Source organism: Acomys russatus, unplaced genomic scaffold (assembly GCF_903995435.1).
Source record: "Acomys russatus unplaced genomic scaffold, mAcoRus1.1, whole genome shotgun sequence".
NCBI classification, from domain to species: domain Eukaryota; kingdom Metazoa; phylum Chordata; class Mammalia; order Rodentia; family Muridae; genus Acomys; species Acomys russatus.
In genome coordinates, this window is record NW_026131816.1 from 71,097 (window position 1) to 91,524 (window position 20,428).

Genomic DNA, 20,428 nt, shown 5'->3' on the forward strand with positions numbered 1-20,428 from the left:
ATACCTTAAATCAATAAAACAAATATGAATAAATCACTGTTTTGGAAAAATGTATGTAATTGTAAAATAATTTTATAGACGTATAAGCACCAAATTTACAAGTATACACAAAGGAATGAATTTGAAAATAAATTGATTTTGTATTTTGGGACATAATTGTCAACATGTTATCTGCATTATATATTTTAATTTATCAGATATTTTAGTACTATGTTTAGAAAATATTTAATAAATACCTTCATTTGGCCGAAAAAAAATCTTGGCTACCACACCGACCTCTTTCTGTGCTCATGGAGCACCAAACTTGGGTCCTTGTTCTTATGTGGTAAGAACTTTAAGCACAGAACAGTTTCCAAGCTCATAGATTGTTTTAAAATGTAGAACAAACTCTGACTTGAAAAATCTACAGAGCATCCCAAAGAGCACATGTGATTCTATATGGGGACCAGGATCAGATCCTGAGGAATCAAAGGAGCCTTGAGACTGTGGAAGCCAAAACTCAGAGCAGAGACTTAGTAAGATTCCCTGGCTAGGGACTGTTTGGGGTGCAATTTAGAGCCAACAGGGAAATCAGGCAGGGCCGGTGACCATGCAACCAGATGGCCTTCAGTCTCTCCATCATACTCACACAAACCATACACAACAGAGCGATCCCTGACCAGCTGTTGGACTGTTATTAAAATGCATGTGAGGCTCAGTACTGAGAAGTGAGGCCAAAGTAGGTAGTGATAATGACTGAGCTTGGGTTAGCAGCTAACAGCTCCTGACCACTCAATGGGTCGCATTTCTTTTCTTGCTCTCTCATTATGTTTTATGGTTTAGTCTCATAGTTCCTCCAATATTAATTGCCAAAGTCTATTGTTCACATACACAGGCACAGACACAGACACAGACACAAACTCACAGGCACAAGTGTGAACATACAAACACAACACATACACACACACCACCTGGACTATTATCTTCTCACCCAGGGCCTGAGATTATTAATCCTTATGTTCTGTGATATCAATAATGTTATCCCTGAACTGGTAGCTATAAATCAATTTTGACATCCCTCAGACCCAACTGTCACCACCCACTGGAGAAGCTATGCATGTTTCAAGAAATACTGACATACTGAAGCAGAGAGGAGGAAAACTTAGAGAAACAATTCTAAATTCTGTGTTTCTGAGGGAGTTCACTAGGTAATTAATGTGTCCTCAAGACACAGAGACATTGAAAAGGACTTGTGCCTAGCAGAGCTCAGGTTCCTATAGGAATCTAGGATGTGCTCAACACAAACAGCTATGCAGACTTGGGAGGGCTCATGAAGAAAAAGCAATGAGATGTGTCAGTGTCCAGGATTCATCAAGCACAGATCAATATTTGAAGGACTTCACTTTGTGATAGAAGGAAGACACTGCTGGTGAACCAGCTGCTCCTCAGAACAATGGAGTAGGAGGTCTTCAATAGTCTATGCTGGTGGGCTTTAATAACCTACACTTACCCTCGGAGAGTAGGAACAAGTAAGATAGAGCACCCCTAGTGGCAGGTGCCCTTCAGGACATGTACAGGAAGGCTTTCTCTGCAATGTCCAGACATCAGCACTCCACTCACAGAACACAGATTATGCACAGAGAAATAATGAACAAAACATATAGGAAGTCCAATGTGAGAGAAGTGGTGGATGTTCTCTGAGTACTGACTGCCCAGGATAGGTTGGGCTGTTCTCCTCCCTTCCCTGGTGTTTTACATAAGCAGAGCATGGACAAAATTGCTACATTACCTTGTGTTGAATTATTTTTATATAACTGTTTGTTTCTTTTAATTTATGACTTAACCTAGCTAACAAATAAATAACTGAGACTCCTTTGTATCTGTTCACCAGGCTTTACACACAATCTTGAGAAGTTTAAATCTGTTTTTCACCCTCTTTGTTGTCCTGACTCCATCTTTGCAAAATCCCCATGTTCCTTGCTTAAAGTTCTTTCTTTGTTCCATTTCATCTCTTCTTCACCTCTACCATTGTCTGAAATTCCCAGTCAAACCCACATTTCCTCTTCTAACTCCTCGCCTGGTGTCAGAAAATTGAGCTCTATTTTTTCCATATTTAGAGAACTGATTTTAAAATATGCTTCAAATTGTAAAGAGACAAGAACAAAGATTTTTAAAAGGTACATTGGCACAGAAAGACAGACAGAGAGGCAGGCAATCAGATAAGTAGACAGGTAAGTAGGAATCAGGAAGTAGTAAGACTTGGCCCCAGATATGGTGTCCCTGAGTGGACTGGTAAGAGCTCTAAACCCACTGGCATGGCTACAAAGTCAATCTTCAGATCTCATCTCAGACAAACATTCATAATTACTGTACAAAATGGTTGTGAATTGTTTCCTCACAGGTTGGATTTTCTAGGTGAGAGATAAGGGTAAGATACCACCACTGACACTAAGAGAAAATATTTAAATAGTTCCATAATTTGTATTTCACATCACTATAAACCCAAAGTGCATCATAAGACTAAACTCCATGCTATTGCTTCTGCTTGGTATGCACATACATTGAGGATGTGGTAGCTGCTTCTTCCTGCACAGCACAAATACGGACTCACTTAAGGCCTGCACACTGTGAACAAAAAGTCATGTTTGCACAGTGTGAATCATAAAATTTCATGTTTGTGTGGAAGTCCGGACTAGACAGAAACAGAAAATGTTCCTGGATTTTTTGTCAACATTTTTTGTCACAAGAGTATTAACAGAGGCAACTAACCAGAACCCAGAGGGTTTATGGTGACTGAAGCACCAGCCAAGGACAATACATAGACTCGACCCAGGTGCCTGCAGGGATGTAGCAGATGGGCAGCTCAAGTTTTATGTGGATCCCCTAGGAAGGTAGTGGGAGGCTATGTCTGATATGGACTCTGCTGCCTGATTTTTGATCACTTCCCTTAGATGGTGCTGCCTTGACAGACACAGGAGATGAAGACATCCTCAGTCCTTATGTGATTGATGAGCTCTGGTGGGTAGGTATGGGAAGCTCCCTACTTCTGAGGAATAGTGGAGGACATAAAAGGATGGTGGGACAAGGGAGAGAGGAGAGGATAGCAGAGGCTGTACCCAAGAAGTAAAATGAATTAATAATTGTTTTTAAAATTATTAAAATAAAAATGTAGCACAAGGCAAATCTCAGTCACCTGGAAGTGAATCTGGAGAGTTGCCCTGTGTTTCCTTTTATTCTCTCAGGAACCTCCCCCAATGCAAAGCAGCCCTCAGCCTCAGCCTGAAATCCCAGGCCTAGCTGAGAAGCCCCATGTCCTTCTCACTGGAGCCTCCATCAGAGCATGGCTGTCCTGCTGCTGCTCCTCTGCCTGGTGACCTTTCAAAGCTGTAAGTGTTTCAGGGCTTCAGGAAAGGGACCTGGGCATGTCACCTATGGCATGTGTGACTGATGGTGATGTTCTTGTCCCCAGGTGCCCTGTCCCAGGTGCAGCTGAAGGAGTCAGGACCTGACCTGGTGCAGCCCTCACAAACCCTGTCTCTCACCTGCACAGTCTCTGGCTTCTCGTTAACCAGCTATGATGTAACTTGGGTCCGCCAGCCTCCAGGAAAGGGTCTGGAGTGGATGGGTGCTATATGGACTGGTGGAGGAACAGATTATAATTCAGCTCTCAAATCCCGACTCAGCATCAGCAGAGACACCTCCAAGAGTCAGGTGTTCTTGAAACTGAACAGTCTGAAGACTGAGGACACAGCCATGTACTACTGTGCCAGAGACACAGTGAGGAAATTCAACTCTGAGCCGCACAAAAAAAACTTTCTACAAGGATGCTCAAACCAGAAGAGGTCGCTGTAGCCAAGCAAAGGCTTTCTAGGTCATTACAATTAGGGAACTTAAGACTATACTGCATGCACATGTATTTCAATGCTAGGAACTATAGTTTCTTCTCTGAGCCAATGCAATCTTCTAAAGCCCTTCTCCACTGCAATATTCTACCAAACTTGATTTTTGTTGACACACTAGAACAATTTTTTTACCCACAAATAAAATAAGCTACTCAGATACTTCTTCTTATCAGACTAAATGGTAGATAAATTAATATGTTCCATATAAATGCATACATATTTAACCTTTTGTATCCATCCATGTACTTGGAACATACACATTATATATACTATATATTCTGTATGTATATAATTATATAATATATGTATAATTATATATTCATATATGTGGAACCTATAAAATTATATACATATGGTTAAAATTATATCATATTGATATAATCCTATATTTTCATGTATTATGTGCTATATATGAATATATATGTACATGTATATAACTGAAAATACTTATATTTAATTAAAAGACTGAAATTATAGCACTTGTTGAGGTCAATTATTGTAAGAAGTTTGACAATTTGCATTTTCTGTAATTCAACATCTGTACTTCAGCTCTTGTGATAAACAAACGGAGACTTCCTTGAGATATCGTGATTTTCCAAGGTCGCTTGGAAACTGAAATCTTCATTGTTTCCCTCTTCTGAACCAAGAGGATCCAATGAAAGATACAGTTGGTTGTCATTTTGACATATTTATTTTTGTGCATTTTCTCTTGATAAAAATTACTTTACATCTCCAAGGCCAAAATTATGAATTTTCACCAGGTGTGTTCTGTACCTAAAACCATGAAATTCTCATACACTGCTGTATACTTCCCAGCTGGTGTCAGCTACAGTCCATGCCCCATCTCTCCTCAGTCCTTCCCTCAGACAGCCAATTCTACGATGTTCAGGTCTTGTTGGACTTTTGAAGCTTACAAAGCATCCACAGTTGCTCTTCCTGAAATCTAGTGCTGCTGACAGGAAGAACCTAGTGTCTCTGATGTGAGTTGGAAAAGTGTCATTCAGAGATTCATGGTTGTCTGTGGGACCCATGCTAATGCACTTGAGCTGCTTTAACAAGGAAAAAAGAATCTGCTCATCTGAGGCTGGGCTTCCCTGGAAACTCTTCTAGTGACACCAGTACTGTGTGATGAAGATTCAAGGCCAAATTGAGTAGATTGTAAACCATGAGATCAGGACAGGGTATCTTAAAAATCAACAGTGCATTCAAAACTCAAAAAACAAGAGAAAAGTCTAACAAGGAAATACAAACAATTCTGTATAAAGTACAATAATACATACAAAGAATATCAATTTCCAAACAATGCTCAATATAACCTAATTATTACTTCTTCTTAAGCAATACTCAGAAAAGTTTAATCATAAATTTTCCTGTACTAAAGCCATTGTGTTTTCAAGATGGCCACAACAACAGAGCTTGAGTTAAATGTTCTCTAATAAAGAAACAACTTGACTTACACCCAATCCCAAGCCAAAAGGTGTGCTATCCAAGCCTAGCCTAACTACCAATGGATTCTTTATTGTAAATTATCTCCAAGGCAGGATGCTGCCTGCCCACCTTCTATTTCTCCCAAAGCAGATTATAAAGGAACATTACACTATGTAGCCAGGAACAGTTATGCCAAACTCTTAACTTTTCTTCCATGCAGTTTCTGATTGGGTGCTAACAATCAGAACAAAAAACTGTACCATTGTCTCAAGCTTTTGGCCAGATGCCCTCTTTCAACATTCTCTGTGGGAAAAGTTTTCCCTGTATGAATTTCCTTAGTGATGAAAAATAAAGAAAAAAGGATAGTTTTAGGAAAAAAAGGACAGACTTTTAGGCAAAATTACACCTGGGCCACACATAATATTTAATGTCAGTGGTGATTAGCTGCACATCTTTGGAACTATGTCAAGCAAATCCTCTACAGCTGTTTTGGATGTCAAAAGATCATGCTAGACAGTCACAGGTCTCTGAAACTTTGTAAAACAAAGCCTCTGTGACTTATCCTCATGTCTGTGACAGTGGATTTCTCTAATTGTCTCTGTTTCTTTCAATGTTCATTGTATAAAAAAAGAACAGTCCAATAAATAACATCTTGAATCGCTGTGATGTTTTGCATTACACAGCTTAGCATGTCATGTGACAGCAATACAGGCTATGGAAGTTTTACTTGGCTTTAGTCTGAATGCCCCAAAAGCAAACAAAGCCACCTGACAGATATTCTCATCCAGCATGGATTTGAAGGAAAACTTAATGGACCAAATGAATTCAAATACTTCTCCCTTTGATGCAGTAACATATTTCTTTCACAGTATACTTTCAGTAGGCATTATATAGTGAGCAAAATGTAACCAGTACATCTTGGATTCTGGGTTGATAATTTCTCCACAGCAAACTGAAGCTCATTAGCTAAACTTCATCAATAACACAGCCAAATATTTACATGTTTTATTATTTTAAATACCTCCCCAGGTAAGCATTTTTTATACTTAGAGTCTGTTTGTGTTGCAACTCCATGAACCAACACCAAAACTGTACTGGCTGTACATAAGCCTCAAGCCTATACAACCCTCTGTATTGCTGCTGCTCTTTGGAGCTCTCAAAGCCACAGCCTCCTCACTGGGCTGCTGAGCTGCCAACACTCACACACTCATCCTCCTCATCTCTCCCATAAGTCCTGTAAATACCCCTTTCTCAAAATAGTGGCCTCTAAACCATAACAGATTCCTTTCTACATGGTGATGGGTTCAGGGTGTACTGGGAAAACGCACTTCCATAACAATAATGAACTTAACCTATGAACCTGTAAGCAAGCCCCAGTAAAATGTTTTCTCTTATAAGTATTGCTTTGGTCATGGTTCTCTTCACAGCAATATAATAGTGATTAAGATAGGGACAGATAAATTGTTAAGAGAGCATTGTAAGAAAGATAGAGAGAAAAAGAAAGAAAGAAAGAAAGAAAGAAAGAAAGAAAGAAAGAGCGGAACCAGGATGGATGTGCTGATGAATCATGGTATCAAAGCAGCAGAAGAGCAGTTATTATAGAATGACTGACAGGCCGTGGCTGTGGAGACCAAAACTACAAAGTTTGTTTCCCCGATAAGAACAAAGGCCATGGTGAGGGGAAAAGCAGGTCCAACCTCAAGTCACTCTGATGATGCTGAGGAAAGTTCCAGGGCCACAGGCTTACCCCCACTGTTCTGCGGGTGGATACTATATGGCAACCAATGTACACAGCTCCAACCTCAGGCCTGCTGACATCTAAGATCCACAGAGACAGACCCAGCAGCTGTTCCAAAAAGCAACCCATCTGCCAAAGGACATTATCATGTCCTCTATGCTCAAGGTTCTCCAAGATAACTGCAAACAGCAAGAACAGGTCTGAATGCAGTGTCTGGGAAGCTGGAGCTCATGAATTATAAAGCAAGAGAGCCAGTCACAGGGCATATGACTCCATAAACTGCTCTGGTGAGAGGAGAGCCCCAGGCTCCTGAGTGGTGCTAAGCATCATCCATCAGAGGAGAGCTCCAGGCAGATCCCTGAGTACCACCGGACTATAAGAGAATGAACATAGCCACCAGTCTGAGAAGAGCTCCTAGAGGAACATCTAGATCCCTAACCAAGGCTCTTCCCAAACTCCTGAGAACTCCACTGGGCAAGGAATTACCAGCTAATGCCAGATACAACCAGATGGCTAAGGCCAGTGTAAAAATGCAAGCAACAAAAGCCAGAGAAACATGTGATCTGCAGAACTCAGTTATCCACCAGCAAGCAGCCCTGGATAAAATAACAGAACAAAACACAAGGAAATGACATTAAATATATGCTAACAAAGATAATTATGGCTTTTGAATAGGGGGGCTTTAAGGAAATACAGGGAAATACAGCCAAACAGATTGAAGTGTTAAAAGAGGAAATGAGTAAATCACTCAAAGAAATACTGAAAGACACAAAAAAATATAGGTACAGGAAAGGAATAAAATGGTTCAATACCTAAAGATGGAAATAAAAACAATTAAGAAATCACAAACTGAGGAAACTGTAGAGAAAGAAGACATAGGAAATAAAACAGAAATACATAGGTAAGCATCACCAACAGAATACAAGCTCTGCAAGGAAGATTCTCAGGTGTAGAAGATATGACTGAAGAAGTTGATACATCCATCAAGGAAAATGTTAAACAAAGCACACAATGAAAAGATGACACCTAAGAATAATAAGATTAGAAATTTATCCAAGGCCCAGAAAATATTTGCTACAAAACTGTAGAAGAAAAATTCCACAATCTGAAGAAAGAAATACCTGCAAGCATAAAAGAGGCCTGCAGAACACCAAATATATTGGAACATGAAAGGAAATCCTCTCAACAAGTAATAATACAAACACTAAATGTACAGAATAAAGAAAAATATTAAAAGTTGCATGGGGAAATGCCAAGTAACATAAAAGGTCATACCTATCAGAATCACACATGACTTCTCAGCAGAGACCATAAAAGCCAATAGGAACTGGTCTTACTGTATGTATACATGGAGAAAATGCAAATAGATCCATATTTATAACACTGCACAATACTAAAGTCCAAGTGGATCAAGGGCCTTAAAATATAACACTAAAAACACTGAATCTTATAGAAGAGAAAGTGGGAAAGGGAGTTGAACTCACTGACACAGGAGACAACATCATGAACAGAACACCTGCAGCTCAGGCTTTAAGATCAACTATTAATAAAAGGCACCTCATGAAACTGAAAAGCTTCTGTATGGCAAAGGACACTGTCAATACAACAAAACAGTAGTTCAAAGACTGGGAAACGCTCTTCACAATCCCTACAGCTGACAGAGGACTAATATCCAAAATATACAAAGAACTGTAGAAATTAAACACTAACAAAACAAATAATCCAATTAAAAATGGGTTACAGAGCGAATCAAATAATTATTTTCTAAATTGCACATCCCTCCTTTATTATGCTCATTTGTGAAGAGTTAGTTCTGAACCCACATGGTAGGGTCAAGCTACTGAAGCATGATTCAGACAGTGAAAGACAAAAAGTTGGACATGATCAACAAGCCCTTCACCTCTCCAAAACAAGGCCATGGGATCCCCATCTGAAGCTCCAAGATAAAGTTAAGATCCGGAAGATGTAGTCAGTGTGACAGGTACTAGGGAAGGGTACAGAAGGCATAAACAGGCAGGGAGGTTGTCCTTGCCTTTCCTTCTTGACCTTGCTCTCAGCAGCCACAGCTTCCGTGGCTTTGCGCATGGTCTCCTCATCTCCCAGGAACTGCATTGCTTCATGGAGAAATCAAATCAAATCTAACACAAAGACAGTGATTTGTTATCTGATGCAAAGATGAAAGATGAGAACATTGGACAGAATTTGAAGAAACCATAGGGAGGCTTCAGTTACAAAACAAGTCAGTGTGCTGCAAATAACAATGTCTCCACATAAAAAGACTGAGAGGAAGATCAGCAGTGACAAAGGATGATACATTTGCAAGCCTCCTATGCCATAAAGAGAGTTATCACTCAGAAATGAGTAAAATTCAAAACAGTCCCAAGTGTCCTCATCACAGAGAAGGAATTCTGATAACATCTACATACAATCATGACTCTGTCCACTAGCCACATCAGGGAGAACCCATGTCCAGTTCAGACAATAGGAAAGACTGACGTCATGAATAGATATAACACTGTGTGAGGATATTTAATTTTCCAATTATATTGGGGAGACATAGCAGTATATACACACAGCAGGTTGTGTACATGTGCACAAAGGAGAACTAAATAAAGTATAATGAATACTTAAAAATGGAAAGCTCATCTGTGGAGAATGTCCTGTCTATTGGCTAGATCTCAGTCGGGGTTCAATGTTTAGTGCATGTATAGTCCTCGGATGGTGTCATAGTTTGAGCAGGACCCCTGGGCACAGAACTGCACATCATGTTGTTCTTCTTGTAGGTTTCTTGGACCCTCTGGGTCCTTCTATTTCCCCATTCTCCCATGCTTCTCTCACCTTAAATCCCAATAGGATGTCCTCCCCTCTGTCCAACTTTCCTGATAAGTGAAGACTTTCATGGTACATGCTCCTTGGCCTAGTGTCCAGAAAGATCCTACGGAGGAATCTTTATACCTGATCTCAAGCTGTACTATAGAGCAATAGTAATTAAAACAGCATGGTACTGGTACAGCAATAAGCTAGTTGATCAATGGAACCAAATTGAAGACCCAGATACGACTCCACACACAAATGGTCACTTGATTTTTGCCAAAGAAGCCAAATCTATCAATGGAAAAAGCATAGTATATTCAACAAATGATGCTGGTCCAACTGGATGTCTACATGTAGAAAAATGCACTAAACCCAAGTCCAAGTGGATTAAAGACATCAACATAAAACGATATCGGCTGGAACGACAAGTGGGGAAGATCCTGGAACACTTTGGCACAAGAGACAACTTCCTGAACAGAACACCAACAGCCCAGGCCTTAAGGTCAACAATTAAAAAATGGGATATCATGAGGCTGGGAAGCTTCTGTAAGGCAGGAGACACTGTCAACAGAACAAAGCCACCGCCTACAGACCAGGAAAAGCTCTTCACCAACCCTACATCTGACAAAAGTCTTTGAAGTCTTATATCAGCTCTGAGCACTGTTTCCTGCCCAGGTCCAACAACATAGCCTGCTACAGCAGGAAGACATGCAAATGAGGCTTCTCTGTGCCCATGAAAAACAGTCCTGCCCTGACCTTGCAGCTCTGGCAGAGGAGCTCAGCCCTGGATTCCCAGATCCTCCCATTCAGTGATTAGCACTGAACACAGACCACTCACCATGGACTTGGGGATCAGCTTGGTTTGCTTTGTCTTTATTTTAAAAGGTAACTCATGGAGAAGAGATGCTGTGTATTGTGTGGACATAAGAAAGAGAAAAATTGTGATGGTTTTCTGACCAGAATACTCTATGTTTTCAGGAGTCCATTGTGAGGTGCAGCTGGTGGAGTCTGGGGGAGGCTTGGTACAGCCTGGAAAGTCCATGAAACTCTCCTGTGCAGCCTCTAGATTCACATTCAGTAGCTATGAAATGAACAGGGTGCACCAGGCTCCAGGCAAGGGGCTGGAATGGGTCGCCTACATTAGTTCTGGTAGTAGTACCATCTACTACGTCGATGCCGTGAAGGACCGATTCACCATCTCCAGAGACAATGCCAAGAACACCCTGTACTTGGACCTGAACAGTCTGAGGTCTGAGGACACAGCCACATATTACTGTGCCAGAGACACATGAGTGAGTGACACTGAGAACTCAGACTCAAACCTCCCTGCAGGGAGCTGATGACCAGCAGGGAGTGCTAAGAGCACACAGAGCTCTGAGTGACAGAGAGTTACTTCCTGTTCAGAGTCCTGAAGGACAGGGAGTGTTTATGCTTGGCATCTGCCCTGAAGAGATCCAGGATATGGTCTTTGGGGCTGGATGCAGATGCCCTTCCTGTTCGCTTTATCTCTTGGGTCTCCAGAACTGATGGCTCAGGCAACTGATCAGGATTGAGAGAAGAAACAAGATGCAAAAAGGGAGCCCAAGGTTTCTTCTCCTAGGACTGAATGTACCTTGGCCTAGGAGGAAAATTTAAACTGAGCACAATTTTCCTATGGCTGAGGCTGTAAAAAATGGACTCTGCCAGAATCTGATGGGGGGGGGTCATAAAAGGAGGCTGTTTGATCTGTGAACAACCTCCTTGTGGAGATCTCCAGTAAGCTAATGCAAAGTTAGAGTTCAGTACAAAATTGTCATTTTGACATATTTAGTTTTGTGCATTTTCTCTTCATAAAAATTGCTTTACATCTCCAAGGCCAAAATTATGAATTTTCACCAGGTGTGTTGTGTACCTAAAATCATGAAATTCTCAGACACCTGTGTATACTTCCCAGCTGCTGTCAGGTCCTGTCCCTGCCCCATCTCTCCTCAGCCCTTCCCTCAGACAGCCGATTCTACAATGTTCAGTTCTTGTTGGTGTTTTGAAGCTTACAAAGCATCCACAGTTGCTCTTCCTGAAATCTGGTGCTGCTGACAGAAAGAATCTGGTGTCTCTGATGTGAGTTGAAAAAGTGTCATTCAGAGATTCAGTGTTGTCTGTGGGACCTATGTTAATGCACTTGAGCAGCTTCAAAAAGGAAAAAAGAATCTGTTCATCTGAGGCTAGGCTTCCCTGGAAACTCTTCTAGTGACACCAGTACTGTGTGATAAAGATTCGAGGCCAAATGCAGGGATGGTTTAACATACAGAAATCCATCAATGTAATATACCATATAAACAAACTGAAAGAGAAAAACCACATGATCATCTCTTTAGATGCAGAAAAAGCATTTGACAAAATCCAACACCCATTTATGTTCAAAGTTCGGAGAGATCGGGAATACAAGGCACTTATCTAAACATAATAAAGGCCATATACAGCAAACCAACAGCCAACATTAAATTAAATGGAGAGATACTCAAGGAAATCCCTCTAAAATCGGGAACCAGACAAGGCTGCCCCCTGTCCCCTTATCTCTTCAATATCGTTCTTGAAGTTCTAGCCAGAGCAATAACACAGCAAAAGGAGATCAAGGGAATCCAATTGGGAAAGGACGAAGTCAAACTATCCTTATTTGCAGATGATACGATAGTGTATATAAGTGACCCACAGAATTCCACGAGAGAACTCCTACAGCTGATAAACACCTTCAGCAAATTGGCAGGATAAAAAATAAACTCAAAAAAGTCAGTAGCTTTCCTGTATACAAATGACAAACAGGCAGAGGAAGAAATTAGGAAAACTACTCCCTTCACGATAGCCACAAACAATATAAAATATCTAGGAGTAACTCTAACCAATCAAGTGAAGGACTTATTTGAAAAAAACTTCAAACCTCTGAAGAAAGAGATTGAAGATGACATGAGAAGATGGAGGGATTTACCTTGTTCATGGATCGGGAGAATCAACATAGTAAAAATGGCCATCTTACCAAAAGCGATTTACAGATTCAACGCAATCCCTATCAAAATACCTACAAAATACTTTGAAGATATTGAAAGATCAATTCTCAAATTCATATGGAGAAATAAAAAACCCAGAATAGCAAAAACAGTCCTATACAACAAAAGATCCTCTGGAGTAATCTCCATACCTGATCTCAAGCTGTACTACAGAGCAACAGTAATTAAAACAGCATGGTACTGGCAAAGCGATAGACTGGTGGATCAATGGAATCGAATCGAAGACCCAGAGATGAATCCACACACATTTGCTCACTTGATTTTTGACAAAGAAGCCAAATCTATTCAATGGAAAAAGGATAGCATCTTCAACAAGTGGTGCTGGTCTAACTGGATGTCTACATGTAGAAAACTGCAATTAGACCCTTATTTGTCACCATGCACAAAACTCAAGTCCAAGTGGATTAAAGACCTCAACTTAAAACCAGAGACATTAATTCAGTTAGAGGAAAAAGTGGGGAAGAGCCTGGGACACATAGGCACAGGAAACAACTTCCTGAACAGTACACCAACAGCCCAGGCCTTAATGTCAACAATTAATAAATGGGATCTCATGAGGCTGAGAAGCTTCTGTAAGGCAGGAGACACTGTCAAGAGAACAAAACCACAGCCTACAGAATGGGAAAAGATCTTCACCAACCCTTCATCTGACAAAGGTTTAATATCCAAAATATATAAAGAACTCAAGAAATTAAACACCACAAAACCAAACAACCCAATTGCGAAATGGGGTTTGGAACTTAACAGAGAATTCTCAACAGTGGAATATCAAATGGCTGAGAAACACTTAAAGAAATGCTCGTCCTCGTTAGTCATCAGAGAAATGCAAATCAAAACGACACCGAGATTCCATCTTACACCCATCAGAATAGCTAAGATCAAAAACTCAAATGACACCACATGTTGGCGAGGATGTGGAGAGAGAGGAACACTCCTTCATTGCTGGTGGGAATGCAAACTAGTACAACCACTTTGGAAAGCTATCTGGCGCTTTCTCAGAAAAATGGGAATAGGGCTTCCCCCAAGACCCAGCCATCCCACTCCTTGGAATATACCCAGAAAATGCCCTACCACATAACAGGGACATATGCTCAACTATGTTCATAGCTGCTCTATACATAATAGCCAGAACATGGAAACAGCCTAAGTGTCCCTCAGTAGAAGAATGGACTAAGAAACTGTGGTATATTTACACGATGAAATACTACTCAGCTATTAAAAATGAGGAATTCCCGAAATTTGTGGACAAATGGATTGATCTATAAATTATCATAATGAGTGAGTTCACCCAGAAGCAAAAAGAGACAAACGGTATATACTCGCTTATATTAAAACACTAGTCCAAGGGATACGTACCATGAAAAGCTTTACTTACCAAGAAAGTGGGTCAGAGGAGAGGATCTCTGATTGAGACTTTAGGCAAGAGTAGCATGGAAGAAAGAGGAAATAGTAGGACCCACAGGGTCCTGGAAACCTACAAGAAGAACTTTATGACAGGCAGATTTGGAGCCTGGGGTCCTCCTCAAACTAAGGCACCAGCCAAGGAGAATATAGGCAGTAAGCTTCAAACCCCTACCAAGACCTAGCCGACGCACAGGATATTCTCCACCGTTGAGTGGAGAGTGAGATCTGACTCTCACACGAACTCTGGTGCCCTTTTTCTGACCATGTCCCCTGGATGGGGAGACCTGGTGGCACTCAGAGGAAGGATAGCAAGTTACCAAGAAGAGACTTGATATTCTGAGAGCAAAAATGGGGGAGGAGGGCTCCCTCAATCACAGACATAGGGGAGGGGAGAAGGGGAGAAATGGGAGGGAGGGAAGAATGGAGGAAACAGGGGAAGGGCTAACAATCAAGATGTAATATGAATAAATTAATAAAAAAAGATTCGAGATCAAATTGAGTAGATTGTAATCCATGAGATCAGGACAGTGAATCTTAAAATTCCACACCGTTTGGAAAGCAATGGATGCACTGCCATACTTATGTGGGTCAAGTTGAGCATCAGCCTACATGGCTGGGAGTAATAGTGGTTGAGCAGTGCAAAATTTTTAAACAGATTGGTTAGACCAAAACTATGTCAGAGCCAAGCACAAGCATTTCTAAGTCTCAAACATTTCCCATTGACCAAGGAAATAGAGAACATGTTCTTGATATTCTAACACTGTGTCCTAAAAAGTATCATCTTAATATCCATAGAGTTGTAAGTTTTTAAACAAGTAAGCACAGACCAGTATTTTCCTCTGGAGTAGAGCAGAGGTAGCAATGCTGTGTGGCTAGTCCTTGAAATCCTCCTCTTGATTATGTCTTCTGATTAGTCCTAGAGAATTAGAGAGAAAACATAGGCAAGTGATGAGACACAGAATCCTGGCACACTCAACCTAAATCAAAAGCACCAGCATGAGTGTCCTTATAGTGTGTCCTCTAAGAGCAAATGATAAGCAGGCATGACTTCTGTAATGCTCTTTCCCCAATTCTGTCTGACCATGAGGAAATATCACCTTGGTGTCAAATGTCAACTAAACAAAGTCAATAACTGTTTTATAAATCATGTGTGATGTTTCCGTAAATAAAAGGGCCCCAACAATTCTCTCACTCAGGAAGATGGTCACATCTAAGTTGTGTGACCTGAATCAGTCAGAGCAGAAATGAGAACAAAATTCAGCAGTGGCTGGTAGCCTCAAATCTCTCGTATTATGTTCCCATATTAGATAACACTATTACTATTTATACTACTTAGTTGTTTGGGTGAATATTAGATTTTTAAAATTGTTTACTTATAGGATAAAAGCTTTAAAATATTTTTTTTAAACTAGGATTGTTTTTATTATCAACAAAAATTAAAATGGCAATAATTTAATATATGACATAAAATAACCAAAAGATCCATTAGGCAATCTGAATGCTATATAAAGTAGTCTCAGTAGAAATATACTTTAAGTTTAAAGAAGAGGGCCACATAAAATTAATTAAATTCTTTTTTTTATTAATTTATTCTCGTTACATCTCAATGTTTATCCCATCCCTTGTATCCTCCCATTCCTCCCCCCCTCCCCCATTTTCCCATTATTCCCCTCCCCTATGACTGTTCCTGAGGGGGATTACGTCCCCCTATATATTCTCATAGGGTATCAAGTCTCTTCTTGGCTATTTGCTGTCCTTCCTCTGAGTGCCACCAGGTCTCCCCCTCCAGGGGACATGGTCAAATGTGAGGCACCAGAGTACGTGAGAAAGTCATATCACACTCTCCACTCAACTGTGGAGAATATTCTGACCATTGGCTAGATCTGGGAAGGGGTTTAAAGTTTACCTCCTGTATTGTCCTTGGCTGGTGCCTTAGTTTGAGCGGGACCCCTGGGCCCAAATCTGCCTATCATATTGTTCTACTTGTAGATTTCTAGGACCCTCTGGATCCTTTTATTTTGCTGTTCTCCCATGCATCTCTCATTTAGAGTCCCAATAGGATGCCTTCCCCTCTGTCCCAGTTTCCTGGTAAGTGAAGGCTTTCGTGGGACATGCCCCTTGGGCTAGTATGCAGATATAAGTGAGTATATACCATTTGATTCTTTCTGCTTCTGGGTTAACTCACTCATTATGATCATTTCTAGCTCAATCCATTTATCCACAAATTTCGGGAATTCCTTGTTTTTAATAGCTGAGTAGTATTCCATAGTGTATATGTACCACAGTTTCTTTATCCACTCTTCTACTGAGGGACACTTAGGCTGTTTCCATGTTCTGGCTATTATGAATAAGGCTGCTATGAACATGGTTGAGCAAATTTTCTTGTTGTGTGCTGGAGCATCTTCTGGGTATATTCCAAGGAGTGGAATAGCTGGGTCTTGAGGAAGCCCTATTCCCATTTTTCTGAGATAGCACCAGATAGATTTCCAAAGTGGCTGTACTAGTTTGCATTCCCACCAGCAATGAAGGAGTGTTCCTCTCTCTCCACATCCTCGCCAGCATGTGGTGTCGCTTGAATTTTTGATCGTAGCCATTCTGATGGGTGTAAGATGGAATCTCAGAGTTGTTTTGATTTGCATTTCCCTGATGACTAAGGAGGTTGAGCATTTCTTTAAGTGTTTCTCAGCCATTTGATACTCCTCTGTTGAGAATTCTCTGTTTAGTTCCAAGCCCCACTTCTCAATTGGGTTATTTGGTTTGGTGGTGTTTAATTTCTTGAGTTCTTTATATATTTTGGATATTAGACCTTTGTCAGATGTAGGGTTGGTGAAGATTTTTTCCCACTCTGTAGGCTGTCGCTTTGTTCTCTTGACAGTGTCTCCTGCCTTACAGAAGCTTCTCAGCCTCATGAGGTCCCATTTATTAATGGTTGACATTAAGGCCTGGGCCGTTGGTGTTCGGTTCAGGAAGTTGTCTCCTGTGCCAATATGTTCCAGGCTCTTTCCCACATTTTCTTCTAAGTGGTTTAGTGCCTCTGGTTTTGTGTTGAGGTCTTCAATCCACTTGGATTTGAGTTTTGTGCAAGGTGACAAATATGGGTCCAGTTTCATCTTTTTACACATAGACCTCCAGTTAGACCAGCACCATTTGTTGAAGATGCTATCCTTTTTCCTTTGAATGGATTTGGCTTCTTTGTCAAAAATCAAGTGACCATATGTGTGTGGATTCATATCTGGGTCTTCGATTCGATTCCACTGATCAACCAGCCTGTTGCTGTGCCAGTACCATGCTGTTTTAATTACTATTGCTTTATAGTACAGTTTGAGATCAGGTATGGAGATTGCTCTGGAGCACCTTTTATTGTACAAGATTGTTTTAGCTATTCTGGGTTTTTTGTTTTTCCATATGAAGTTCAGAATTGAACTTTCAATGTCTTTAAAAAATTGTGTAGGTATTTTGATAGGGATTGCATTGAATCTGTAGATTGCTTTTGGTAGGATGGCCATTTTTACTATGTTAATTCTCCCGATCCATGAGCAAGGAAGATCATGCCATCTTCACAGGTCATCTTCAATCTCTTTCTTCAGAGTTTTGAATTTTTTTTCATACAAGTCCTTCACTTGCTTAGTTAGGGTAACTCCTAGATATTTTATATTGCTTGTGGCTAATGTGAAGGGTGTGGATTTCCTAATTTCTTCCTCTGCAAGCTTGTCATTTCTGTATAGGAAGGCTACAGACTTTTTTGAGTTAATTTTGTATCCAGCCAATTTGCTGAAGGTGTTTATCAGCTTTAGGAGTTCTCTGGTGGAGTTTTGAGGGTCACTTATGTACACTATCATATCATCTGCAAAGAGGGATAATTTGACTTCCTCCTTTCCCATTTGGATACCCTTGATCTCCTTTTGTTGTCTTATTGCTCTAGCTAGAACTTCGAGTACTATATTGAAGAGATATGGAGAGAGTGGGTAGCCTTGCCTTGTTCCCAATTTTAGAGGAATTTCCTTGAGTATCTCACCATTTACTTTGATTTTGGCTATTGGCTTGCTGTATATAGCCTTTATTATGTTGAGGAAAGTGCCTTGTATCCCCGATCTCTCTAAAACTTTAAACATGAATGGGTGTTGAATTTTATCAAATGCTTTCTCTGCATCCAAGGAGATGATCATGTGGATTTTTATTTTCAGTTTGTTTATATGGTGGATTACATTGATGGATTTCCGTATATTAAACCATCCCTGCATGCCTGGAATGAAGCCTACTTGGTCATGATGAATGATATCTTTGATGTGCTTCTGTATTTGTTTTGCAAGTATTTTATTTAGTATTTTCGCATCTATGTTCATAAGAGAAATTGGTCTGAAATTCTCTTTCTTTGTTGAGTCTTTGTGAGGTTTAGGTATCAATGAGACTATGGCCTCATAGAATGAATTTGGTAATTTTCCATCCACTTCTATCTTTTGGAGTAGCTTGAAGAGTATCGGTATTAGCTCACCCTTAAAGGTCTGGTAGAATTCTGCACTGAAACCATCTGGCCCTGGGCTTTTTTTGGTTGGGAGACCATCGATGATTGCTTCTATTTCTGTAGGGGAAATGGGACTATTTAGCTTGTTTATCTGTTCTTCATTCAACTTTGGCAAGTGAAATTGTTCAAGAAAATCGTCCATCTCCCTTAGATTTTCAAATTTTGTGGCGTATATGCCTTCAAAGTAGGATCTTACGATTCTTTGAATTTCTTCAGTGTCTGTTGTTATGTCTCCCTTTTCATTTCTGATTTTGTTGATTTCAATACTGTCTCTCTGCCTTTTAGTTAGTTTGGCTAATGGTCTGTCTATCTTGTTGATTTTCTCAAAGAACCAGCTTTTGGTTTTGTTGATTCTTTGGACTGTTTTCTTAGTTTCTAATTTGTTAATTTCAGCCCTGAGTTTGATTATTTCCAGATGTCTACTCCTCTTGGGTGTTTCTGCTTCTTTTTTTTTCTAGGGCTTCCAGTTGTGTTGTTAAGATGCTTATGTGCGATGTTTCCAATTTCTTTTTAAAGGCACTTAGTGCTATGAATTTTCCTCTTAGCACTGCTTTCAATGTATCCCACAAATTTGGGTATGTTGTTTTTTCATTTTCATTGAATTTCAGAAACTCCTTGATTTCTTTCTTAATTTCTTCCCTGACCCAGGTGTCATTTAGCAGAGAGTTGTTTAGTTTCCACATACGTGTAGGCTTTTTGTTATTTCTGTTTTTGTTGAATTGCAGCCTAAGAGCATGGTGATCCAATAGGATACAAGGTATTATTTCAATCCTCTTGTATCTATTGAGGCTTGCTTTGTGACCTACGGTGTGATCAATTTTGGAGAAGGTTCCATGGGGTGCAGAGAAGAAGGTGTATTCTTTCTTGTTTGGGTGAAAGGTTCTATAGATATCTGTTAGATCCATTTGACCCATGGCATTGGTTAATAATGTTATTTCTCGGCTTAGTTTCTGTTTCAATGACTTATCCTTCAGTGAGAGTGGGGTGTTGAAGTCTCCCACTATTATTGTGTGGGGATCGATGTGTGGTTTAAGCTTTTTTAGGAGATCTTTAACAAATGTGGGTGCCCTTGTATTGGGAGCATAGATGTTCAGAATTGTGATGTCATCTTGGTTGACTTTACCTTTGATGAGTATGAAGTGTCCTTCCTCATCCCTTTTGATTAATTTTGGTTGAAAGTCTATTTTGTTCGATACTAAAATGGCTACGCCTGCTTGCTTCCTGTGACCATTTGTTTGGAATAATTTTTTCCAACCTTTTACCCTGAGGTAATGCCTTTCATTATGGGTGAGATGTGTTTCTTGGATGCAGAAGAATGTTGGATCTTGTTTATGTACCCATTCAGTTTGTCTGTGTCTTTTTATTGGAGAATTGAGGCCATTGATGTTGAGAGATATTAATGATCAGTGACTGTTAAGAGTCTTAATTTTGATGTTGTTTCCAGTCGAGCTTTTGTGTAGTTGTGTTTTTGCCATGGGATAGTTATCTATTTCCTGGGTAGTTTTGGTTGTAGCTTGACCCTTTGGGATGGAGTTTTCCTTCTAGTACCCTCTGTAAAGCTGGGTTTGTGGATAGGTACTGTTTGAATTTGTTTTTGTCA

General features: G+C 40.2%; 2 gene segments (V, D, J or C); both read left to right on the top strand.

The window, feature by feature from the left end:
• Positions 1-3,316: 3,316 nt before the first annotated feature.
• On the top strand, positions 3,317-6,689 carry LOC127186529 (Ig heavy chain V region PJ14-like). The segment is given in 3 exon segments: positions 3,317-3,365; positions 3,449-3,756; positions 6,618-6,689. Coding segments are annotated over 3 exon segments (426 nt in total).
• Positions 6,690-10,636: 3,947 nt separating this feature from the next.
• Positions 10,637-11,153, top strand: LOC127186533 (immunoglobulin heavy variable 3-48-like). The segment is given in 2 exon segments: positions 10,637-10,746; positions 10,840-11,153. Coding segments are annotated over 2 exon segments (360 nt in total).
• Positions 11,154-20,428: the final 9,275 nt, after the last annotated feature.